We start from the raw sequence: 12,152 nt of genomic DNA, 5'->3' as shown, positions 1-12,152 counted from the left end.
CCCGTATCGGCATCTTAGTGTTTATATAATTTCAAAGTTGAAACTTGGAGCCTTTGGCCCTTTTTTTTTGTTTGTTATATAGTATGCGTGCATAAAGACAATGAAAACAATAACTTCTACTTCTTCTTTTTTGGGTCGACTCTAGTGTGAAATTTCAACTCAAGTCTAATGCTTTGCATGAAGCATGAAGCTTCTACAATGTCTACAATGAATGCTTTATCAATGATAAGTAATGAGTATTTGAGATTTCTCCATATTTTTAAAACTTTCAGTATTTTATAACAGTAATCCCCAACAAAATGGCGCAAAAGTACGCAAGTACTGGAAATATTTCCCACCATCCCCTATCATCCCCATCCCCTTCCTTAAAACTAGGAGGAGCACTGTAAACGTCTGACCTTCATAATATTTCATGGTGTCCCCCCATTTTCTTTCGTTGCATCTTGGAAAAAACACCAGAAGTAATAATCTATCAAAGAATCTAGAAAAGAGATTCCTGGCGTAAAAGGATAAGCTTTAGAAATAATAGTAGAAATCTAATATCTACCACAAACCTATTGTTCTGAAAACTTTCAAAGCCATAGATGTCCAAGACTCCTATTTGAGCTTTTGAATCAGGATCCTGTCCAATAGATTTATTAATTTTATCCACCAACCTGCAAAAAAGAAAAACAGCTGACAACATATAAATTTGGCATACTCAGCTTAACGTTGCAATGTTTGCTACAAGAACTTATGAGTAACAAAACTGCTAACCAATCAAATAAATGAGAATAAATTGTCTTAGCCAAAGCATCTCGGTTGGCTGCAGCGACATGAGGTTCTAGACTTTTTATTATATTTCCATCATGAGTCACAATAACACGTTTGCATAGAGCATCTTGCAATGCTTCAATATCACACCTGAAACAATTTGAAATCAAGATTTCAATTTTCTACAATGAAAATTGGGACTATAAAATCAAACTTCTGATGATGCATTCAAAAAATTGGTCTGCAATTTACCTCCAACAATAATAGAAAAAGATAATGTATTTTACTCAAGTTCAATTTATCCTCAATGGGTTTAAGGAGCGAAGCCAAAACCAGCATGATAATAAAAGAAAACCACCCCAAGATAGACTTAGAGACCCTGCCTTATAAGTGATGCTGTGGGTAATATAATTAATCATCTAACTGATACTTTGCAATGCATAGTTTATAAACCATGAATTATTCACCTAACTCCCAACTAACCAGAGGTTGGTTAGCGCCAGCAAGTTCCCTTCTCAAAAGTTTGGCACTGAGTTATTGGCAATTACTTGTGCATAAAAATAACAATCCCGATTGTAAAAAAATTGGGAAAATCACATCTGCTGGAATATATCATTGCACCTGAAGATGATTTTTCAAATCTCCTTGTCCAGTACCCAATTTCAAAGCATTTCACATTAGCTTGCAGCATTTGTGAGAAATGTTGAGCAATGTTCTTGAATTCGTCAGCTCTGGACCAGTCACAATTGACAGTCACACATCACATTTCCATTTGCTTTTTACTGATGTGCATTTAATCTAAACAAATAATGCTTTACTTATTTACTACTTCATTTCGAACTTTAAGTTAGCTTTGTGGTAGCTATTAGCGTTTTATTTGAATTTTTTTCCCATCTTGCTAGAAATTTGTTCCAGTTCTTTTAACAGAACAGCATCCACAAGTAGGAGAGATGGTGCTAGACCTAAGAATATAATTGGAAACACTGAATATAAGATAGAGAGATAGAGAAGGTAATCTATAACTATTGCAGGCTGAGTAGGAAAGGATGAATAAATCACCTCAATTATCACCTGCATGGAACATTTACTCATATATTGTGGCATAAACAAAATCATCTCAGGAGGTCAAAAGATAAAGGCTCTCCTTGCAATTTATGATAAAATGGAAACAGCTAAAATGAGGACAAAAGTGACAGACAAATATCAAGGGTCCCACAAGATCAGAAGGACAAATGGGACTCTTGTTTTTCCATCAGGCCATGCATATGGATATTAAGCAATGTCAATGGTTCCAGCTTCAAACATCATATTCCTTAAACACTCCTGCTTCACAACTTGCAATGGTAATAGTCTATGCCCATTATTATGAGCCTAGTACTAGAAGTTAAGTTACCAGATTTGCTCCAGAAAACCTCAAAGCATTCAGTACACAGTCTAGTCCTTGTTGAATTTGCCCCAAATTAAGTTGCAGAGCCACACATTCGCTGCAATTTCTGTCAGAAGAACCTAGCAGAATTTGGAGCAAATTTGGAAGAATTTGCTACCTAGCAACAGAAAAACAAATTTTCTTGACTTTTTTAAAGTATTTTTTCTGCCTAATTTGGTCTGATTTTAATTATTTTCCCATCTTGCCAGAAATTCATTCAATTTGTTTTTGACAGAATAGCATCCACAAGTAGGAGAGATGGTTCTTGGCCTAAGAATATAATTGGAAATACAGAACGTAAAGTATAGAGGTCGAGGAGGTAATCTACAACTATTGCAGGTTGAGTACAAAAGGATGAATAAATCGCCTCTAATATCACCTGCATGGACCATTTACTCATATGTTGTGGCATGTACAAAATCATCTCAGGAGGTTGAACAAGAGATAAAACCTCTCCTTGCAATTTGTGATAAAAATAAAGCAATTAAAATGAGGAAAAAACTATCACTGCCAAGTATCGTGGATCCCACAAGGTCAGAGGGACAAATGGGGGCTCCTGTTCTTCCATCGGGTCATATATATGGATATTAAGCAAGAGCAGTAGTTCTAGCTACAAACCATGTATTCCTTATAACACTCCTAGTTCACAACTTCCATTCGTAATAGTCTATGCCCATTATTATGAGCCTAGTACTAGAACCCAAGTTACCAAATTCGCTCCAGCAACCCTCAAAGTCGGATTTGATTCAGTATAAAGTCTGGTCCCTGTTGATTCACCCCAGATTCAGCAACAGACCCATAAATCTGCCACAAATTTTGTCATAAGAACCCGGGCAGAATTTGAAGCAAATTTGGAACCTATGTTACCCCAAGTTTCTGGGACGAGGGGACGGGGGGACGGGGAAACAGGTTTCCCAGACAGTATTTTTTTTGCAGGAATAGGGGATGGCAGGGGACGGCTATGTCATCGGTAGAAATTGTGTATTAGCCAACAGGTCCCTTCGGAAAAGAAATTGTGTATCAGCCGACGGGTCCTTTCGGAAAGCAAATTGTGTATCAGCCGATGGGTCCCTTCGGAAAGGTTCTTGTTATGTAGCCGACGGGTCCCTTTGGAAAGGTTTTTGTTATGTAGCGACATGTTGTATGTGGCCGACGGACTCCTTCGGGAAAGTTCTTCAGAAAGTATTTATAACCCCATCAAATCTTATCATATCAAAACCTAATGTATTATCTTGGCATATGCGAATAATAAGAAGAGTTCTGCTGTTTGAGTTCGTGTTCATTATCTGTGTGCAATTCTTAATTAACCTATGCGGTAAACATTTGGCGTCGTTGCCCGATGGACCTGGTATGCAGGCAAGCGGATATGAATTAAATGCCGAATCAATTGAACAAAGATAAGAGTAAGCTTTAGGAAAAAGATGACATACGCGTTGCACAGGGAAATTTAATTCTGGCTCAGCAGATAGAGCGCCAAAGGAGATTCCAGAAGATTGCCGACGAAAACAAGAGTGCAGAAAGATTGTTGAAGGAGACTCGACAACGACTTGATTTGGTGGAAGAAGCGAGGGAGGAGTTTTTGAACCTGCATACGCCACGGGAAGAGAATCCTGACGGAAGGAGATCGACTCGCACGGCTCGGAATGCCGAGGGAGCACGAGCGTGGAGTGACCTCTTCGTCCGAGATATACTTCCGAAACGAACAGCTTCGGTTGACGAACCCTCTTCTTCACGAAACAGCGCGAAAGTCAAAAACAGCACGGGTGTTGAAAACAAAGCGGGTGTTGCAAACAGCGCGGGTATGCGGAACAGCACGGGTGTTGGAAATAGCGCGGGTGTTAAAAACACCGTGGGAGCTCAAAACAGCGCGGGTACTCAAAACAGCACGGGAGTGCAAAACAGTGCAGGTACACAACAAAACCCTCAACATACAGTGATAATGGCAGGTCCGAAAGAAAAGTTGCCTAAATTTGATGGTGATGAAGCAGCTGATCCCATTCGACATTGTAAAACATGTGAAACGATCTGGAGGGCAAATGGCATAACAGATACAAACAAATGGATCCGACAATTTCCCGCTACCCTACGAGGTGTTGCGATTGATTGGTTTACTGATACTGATCCACAAAAGTTAAACAGTTGGGATAACATTAAGAAGGAGTTCATCGCAGAATTTCAACTTCTGCGCGATGATAATGAAATTGTAGCGGAGATATTCAATACCAAACAAAAGAAGAATGAAATAGTACGGGTCTTCGCCAGGAGGTTGAAGGACTTAATCACTAAAATGGAGAATAAGCCGGCAGATGGGCTCCAGAAAAGATGGTTCATTGAAGGCCTTCACCCAAAATTGCGAAAAAAGATGAAGATCGTGCCACCATCGACATATACTGAAGCATACAATCGGGCATTGAACCTCGGAAGTGAACAAAAGACAAAGAAGAAGAAGAAGAGCAGCTCATCCGATTCAGATGACGATGAGCCTTCAAGAGAAGATAGCAGCGACGATGAAGGTAGTAGCAAGAAAGTCCGTTCTTTTCAGAAGGACATGCTTCGGATGATGAGGGAGTTCAAAAATATGAACAAGGAGACTAAGGGCAACGAGCTATGGTGCACAAAGTGTAAGAAAGAAGGCCATACGAAGGGATCATGCCCGAAAGATTAATTTTGTGAGATTTGCTAGATTATGGGACACCCGATCAAGGAATGCTCTTTCAATTTGAAAACAAGAACACCACAGCAAGTGTTCCTGACACACGAGGCATCCCCGTCAAGAGGAAACGGGAACACCAGTACGGTAGGTGCCACATCGAGCGGATACAGAAACAACCGGCATGGTCAAAACAACAACAATAGCAGCAACAACAATACAGGCGGAAGGAGTCGAATTCAGTATGATGCGAATGGCCGGCCGATAGTTCAATGCCGTACATGCAATCTGTGGGGTCACTTTGCCCAAGAGTGCACAACAGCGAACACACCGAAGTTGCTATGCCGATGGTGTGGACCGGGCGATCATGACGATGCTAAGTGCCCGAAGTCCGAAGTAAACTTGATTACCGTCAGGACGGACGAGGAAGAAGTTCTGGCAATCACTCGGAAGCAGGCAAAGCTATACCCCGATCCGACGAAGGAAAAGAAGAGACTGGAGGAAGCATGAGCAGAGATCCAGAGAGCAATGCAGATAGAAACGGCACACCTGAAGGACACGCCAAGTACCTCCGTACGAAACTGCGCAGAACAGAACATTGTATGGCAAATATTGCAAGCTGAGATACCCGTCAAGATAAATGATCTGTTGCTCACTATGCCTCAGCTCCGATCGGCACTCACAAACATCGTTCCCGCTGCTAAACTACCATGAGAACATGGAAGGGAGCAGGAAAGCGGAGCAAGTACAGCAGACAAAAAGGAGAGGGAACGTGGCGCAAGTGCAGAAGATCCGATGCTGTTAGTTCTTTCATCCGGACGCTACCCAGCAGTTGCTGAAATGGGCATTCTCGAGACTGTGCTAACGGACATGATCGTGGATGGAGGATCCGGTGTCAATGTGCTGCCAGAGGATACTTGGAAAAAGTTGGGGCAGCTGACATTGTGGCCACCTACCTTCCAGTTGTTAACAGCCGATCAACATGGAATCAAGCCATTGGGAATACTCACAGCGCAACCAGTGACGATTGGAACACAACCATTCCTGTTGGACTTCGTCATGATCCCACTGAAGCGAAGAGGATATGATGCCATTCTGGGCAGGGGGTGGTTGATACAAGCCAAGGCAAAACACGATTGGAAGAAAAATACTTTATCACTTGAAAGCAAAGGCCGAAAGTATGTCATCGATCTACACACTCAAATGGTTGGAGAAGAAGCTCTATCGTTGGATTTCGAAGGAGAAGATGATGAGACGAGGCAGAGTATGGAACCCGATCAGGAGGGAGTCCTACGATTGGAAGGAGATGACGATTTGGATTCAGTAAATGGTCTTTACCACTGGCAGATAGAGGATTACGAGCTCTTTCCAAGTTGTAATATGCTAAGGATCGATGAAGGTAAGAAAGAAGAAGGAAATGAATGTCCGAAGGAACACAGAGAAGCCGAAAGAGGAAATGAATGTCCGAAGGAACACAAAGAAGCCGAAGGAGAAAATGAATGTCCGAAGGAACACAGAGAAGCCGACGAAGGAAATGAATGTCTGAAGGAACATGGAGAAGCCGAAGGAAGAAATGAATGTTCGAAGCAACACAGAGAAGCCGAAGAAGAAAACGCGGATATGACTAAAGCTGAAGGATAGAACATACAGTACGAACCCAAAAAAAGGAAAGATTCTACTGTACGACTACACAGGAAGAAAGTATTACGTCGAACCACAAATATAGCAGAAAGGTACCGCCGGCAAGGAAGACACATGATACAGTCTGCACAGGCAACAAAGAGGAAGGGTTCAATAAAAGTTGTAGCAGTACACAGTGAATGTGTTATTGACGAACAGAAGGGGCAGCTGACGGAGTCCATGGTAGCGAGTTACGGGAACAAACTGAGCGATATGGAGATGACACAGAACAAGCGTAGCAGGTTTCAACTCGGACAGTGGGTGTTGAAGTACGTCGACCGGAATGAGATCAAACCAGGCAAGTTCAAAGTTAAGTGGGTCAGGCCGTATCAGATCCGGGAAGTAGGGGACAATAGAGCAATAAAATTATGGACTTTGGATGGACAGGAAGTGCTTCAGGCGGTGAATGGCTCGAAGCTGAAGGTATACCACGGCTGGAAGACTTCTGCGTCAGGGAATGGCCTTCGGGCAACCCCTTCGCCGTTGTAGACTGATGATGCCGACAGTCGAAGGGAAAACTGACTTTGTTATTGAATTTTAAAAATAAAATTAAAAATTAAAAAAGTGATGAAAAAGCTACTGTACGGATTTTTCGAAACAAAGCACAGGACGGATTCTTAAATGTTCGTCATACAGTTTTGAAGGAAGTGTACGGATTTTCCAATCCAGTGTACGGATTTTTGTGGTGTACGGATTTCGCCAAGTTTTGCATCTTGTTACGGATTTTTTTGGAGGTTTTGAGTAGTGTAGGAAAAAGCATCAAGTCTGATATGTACCGTACGGATTTTAAAATAATGATGCAGTGTACGGTTTTTAAGTAAAGGTTGCCGTACAAATTTTTCATTTTGGCAAAAGCATACAGATTGGCATAAAATTGTACAATTTCCTTCACAAATGAATGTACGGTTTTTAAGCTATTTTAACCATGCACCATACGGACTTTATTGAAATCACCGTACAGTATCCCAGTACGGATTTTCAACAAAAGTTATGGTACGGATTTATAGTATAGTGACCGTACGGATTGGGGGGTTTGATCAGTACGGATTTCTACATGTGTTGTACAGATTTTGAAGAAAGCCATTGACACTGCGGATTTTGGCCGTACGGCGTACGAAATTTGAAAGTAAAGACAGCGTATGAAAATTATAATTTGGAATGCAAGGTAATTGTACGGATTTTTCAAGCATATCATGTGTACGGATTTGGATTGCAAGATTACAGATTCTGAAGAATGGGGTTTTGGCGTACGGCTTCTACTTGCTATGTGGTAGCACAGAAGGGTGACAGGAGGTTTTCTACAAAAAAAAGAAAAAACAAAAAACCTCGACAAATCAAGAATGCTCAGAATGAATATCAAATGATGCCATAGAGTAGAGGAAGAACCAACGATTGCCAGAAAGAGTGTAGAACCAGCAGAAAATGACAGAAATGGTGTGTTCCGTGCAATTTTGTGTGGGTTCCAAAGTGCTCATTTGGTCTTGGCGGCGAGGGGTGCTGCCCCTCGACCTCGCCCTGTACTGCGACAGGGAGCGCACTCGAGGCGTTGCCCCTTGGACCCCCAGTCATTGCGGATATCAGTCGTGGAAGTCTGACCAGTTGAGAAGACTTAGAGCTACGACAAGCATGGAGTGTCTGTGTACCAGAGGCACTGAGAGTAGGTGTTGGCCATGAGGCTGTCTTGGTGGATGCGTAGAGAGCTCGGGAGGAGTTGATCATCCAGTTGGAGGCAGTGCAGCGACACTTGGTTCAGTGTACTCGGAATTGGAAGGCAGAAAGCGACAGGTGGCTATCAGGGTCAGATGTCAGATTGGCTAAGGTGACAGTGTTGAAGACCAATTAGTCAATCAATGTATTTTGGTTGTTGATTTGTCTCAGAGATTTTGTAATAGTCGTCAAGAGACGACTTTTCTTTTTGGGGGGGATGATGTCGTTGGTAGAAATTGTGTATTAGCCGACGGGTCCCTTCGGAAAAGAAATTGTGTATCAACCGACGGGTCCTTTCGGAAAGGAAATTGTGTATCAGCCGACGGGTCCCTTCAGAAAGGTTCTTGTTATGTAGCCGATGGGTCCCTTCGGAAAGGTTTTTGTTATGTAGCGACATGTTGTATGTGGCTGACGGACTCCTTCGGGAAAGTTCTTCGGAAAGTATTTATAACCCCTTCGGGAAGCATTGTAATCATCAAATCTTATCATATCAGAACCTAATGTAATATCTTCGCATGTGCGAATAATAAGAAGAGTTCTGCTGTTTGAGTTCGTGTTCATTATCTGTGTGCAATTCTTAATTAACCTATGCGGTAAACAGGCTATATATATATATATATATATATATATATATATATATATATATATATATATATATATATATATATATATATATATATCTGAATTTTCAAAAATATTCATCAATTCTACATTCATCACAGCAACATAGTTAAAAATTATCAATTTCATTCATCAAATATTGATTCATCAATGATCATAAGGCATAGCAATCAGCATCTAATTGAGTCGTCATAGAAAATCAAAATTCTAAATAGCCTCATTTTCAATTATCTAAGAAAATTCAAATAATCACTTTCAATCATCCTCTAAGTACTTACAATACCATTAGTAAGTCATGAAATGAATCAAATGAGACAATGAAAAACATCAACTTTCAACAAAGTGAAAACATTGAAAAGTTAAGACTTAAACAATTAAACTTTTAAATTAAACTAGATATGTAATATAAATTAAACCATAAAAGATAAAGAGATCTGTATGATATATGTGGGGATAATGGATCGTGTAACAGCAGAAGTATACAGTTATTATTATTATTAATGGACGCAAGGTTATGATTATATATAATAAAACATTAAGATAGGAAATGAAAATATTGAGTTATTATTATATTAACAAACCTAAGTCTATATAAAAAACATTAAAAGTTTTATTTTTTAATATATTTGAAGTTGTGGGGTCTACAGGTGGCTTATTTAATTTTTGTGGTAAAAATCGGAAACTTTTTTAAAAGTCCCGAAAACCTCTAGGAAACGAAAATGCAGTCCCTGGGACAGTCAACAAGTTTTCGAAACTCGTTGACTGTTTCTTGTGTTTTGGGGACACGTTTCTAATTTTCCTATCTAGGTGGGGACGGCTTGAAAACGTTTCCTACCATCCCCCCATCCCCGAAACCATCCCTGTTTCCAAAACCTGAGTCTTAGAGGTGGAAACGCATTTCTGAGTAACATTGTTTGGAACAAACTGATGTCCAACAGCAGAACCCGGGCCAAATTTGGTCTCAAAATTTTTCTTTTTGACTTCTATAGTGTTTTCTTGCCTAATTTGGTCAATTCAACACTCTAACCCTAAAAGTGACCATTGAAAAGACCAAAAAGGGTGTTTTATATGTCATTTGAGCATTCATGAATGATAAAGAAAGCTTCTTGCCTCCATTGCTATACTTTATTATATGGTTGCCATTCCTCAAGGAGCATTCAAAGGTGATCGTTGCATGCTCCTAACACATAAAGACAATAACTTCAAAAACGGAGATGCAAAGCATTGTGATGTTGAACTAGAGTGTCTAGAGCTGGATGATTCAATTTTGCACCTTGATGCACTTGCTGTTAATGATGACGATCACGAGATACCTAATGATATTGAGTCTGCTCCTGAGTATGACATTGCTAGAACTGATACCAGTGGCACTGCTTTTGCTTCTAATTTGCTACTGCCGAATGAATGGTATGTTTGATGATTTTTTATGATAGTTGATGATTTTTTATGATAGTTGATCAATGATGGCTTATTGTTAATGTTGATATTATTATTTTTTGAACTAAATTATAGATATGGTGGTGTATTTGGCATTTTGTTATGTGAGTTTGACTAAAACATCAATTTATATGGTGGTGTATTTTGCTATGTTGCTTTACTATTAGCATAGTGATGAAAGAACGTATTGCTTCTGCACACACACACACACACACACACACCAACATATATATTTGTACGAACAAACCCAAACCTAAACCCACCCAAAAAAAAATTGGATGAATTGCAAACCTAAATCCAAACCAACAACTTTGACTTAGAAGGATTACATATTTAAATAACCAAATGAATTGCAATTTAAATGGTATAACTCTTGATTGAACATTCAGATTGTAACCCTATGAAAAGACCCAGCTGATTTATTTAGAAGAATGTGAAATTCAGCACAATAGGAAAGGCTAAATGAAACAAAGATAGAAGCCTAGGCAAATGCGAAAGATAATATACTTGACTGATTTAAAGGAAGAGTTTAGCCTGATGATTACCATGCTCAATAAATTAACAAGCAAAACAGAAGCAACAACTTCCAAGAATTGAATACTATGCTATCAGCCTTATTTGCGCTGAAAATAAACTCATTGACAGGAGTTATCATATCAGCAACTCCATGCACTGTCAATTGAAAAGTGTGTTGACATCAGGGTTTTTCATATGGTACATATCTAAGTTCACATTGGTACACACTATTGCTTTTGTAGGATAGTAAAATGTCCAAACAAGGGATTTTTTTTTTAAGGTATCCACAGAGCACACAAGGGATCAAGCACTTCCAGAGACACTATTGTTTTTGCCATGCTAATAAATAAGGATTAGCAAAATGAGAATCATGTTTGCATTTTAGATCAAGAAACAATGAATACTATGAAATAGACAGATTTGTTCATTCAAATACCTACCTTCACGTACAATAAAATGTGGTATTCAACCCGAATCCTTACAAACTTCTGCAATACCCAAATGACCAAATCCTCTTGATGGATCTCATAGAATTTTCAGATACATACGAACATGTAAAGTTTCTGCAAATTCTACTATAAATAAGACTTCGATAATACCTTTTACTATTGCTGAAGATGGTCTTGAATGTACAGACCTGAATATGAAGTGTAAACAATAATGTAATAATTATTCCTGAAATATTCTTCTGTCTGCAATAAATCGTACAAGGCAGTAATGTAGAGGAGCAGACTTAATTGTATCTTGTGTGTCCTCTAACCTCATCATTACCTCATCTTTATATTGCACTCAAGAGGCATGTCCTTTGGCAGTAATGTAGAGGAGCAGACTTAATTGTATCTTGTGTGTCCTCTAACCTCATCATTACCTCATCTTTATATTGCACTCAAGAGGCATGTCCTTAGAAAGGACATGTCTCCTTCCAAGTCAGCCCAATATAACTAGTGAATATCTTTGCCAAGATCGGCATCTTCAAGGTAATATATTAGTTAGTAAAGATACTAACTAAAACTATGCATAACAACATTATACTATCTTCCCAAGGTAGACGCCGATTAGGTTAGATTAAATAAGAGGCCAATCCCTTTATAGGAACTTCATGCTTTATTAGAATTGTACGAGCTGTACAATCAAATCAGTATGAGATTGAAGTTACAGAATTAACACTCCCTCTTAACTTGATAATCATACTGAGAGATAACATATCTAGCATCATCAATTTAGACGAATAAGCATAAATTGATACTCTATATCTATTTGAATCTTCTAAGCATGTGGTATCATTGAACACATGATACTATGTCATATTACTATGCCTATGATATGACTTATCACTTATACTTGTGATAACAATATTGCATG

General features: G+C 39.3%; 1 protein-coding gene across 1 annotated transcript in view; it reads right to left on the bottom strand.

The window, feature by feature from the left end:
• The window catches only part of LOC149575415 (myosin-15-like), a 226,018-nt gene that overhangs the window by 169,463 nt on the left and 44,403 nt on the right, over positions 1-12,152 (bottom strand). The window contains exons 10-11 of the mRNA XM_089815148.1: positions 757-903; positions 555-656 (exon numbers count right to left, since the gene is read on the bottom strand). Of these exons, the coding sequence (XP_089671274.1) occupies positions 555-656; positions 757-903 (249 nt within the window). The remainder of the gene's footprint in view (positions 1-554; positions 657-756; positions 904-12,152) is intronic.

The sequence above is a fragment of the Cupressus sempervirens genome, chromosome 2 (assembly GCF_028749045.1).
Source record: "Cupressus sempervirens isolate cs-2001-9-10 chromosome 2, ASM2874904v1, whole genome shotgun sequence".
Taxonomy (NCBI): domain Eukaryota; kingdom Viridiplantae; phylum Streptophyta; class Pinopsida; order Cupressales; family Cupressaceae; genus Cupressus; species Cupressus sempervirens.
The sequence above is the reverse complement of the archived record's forward strand: the minus strand, read 5'-3'. Positions and strand labels throughout refer to the sequence as shown.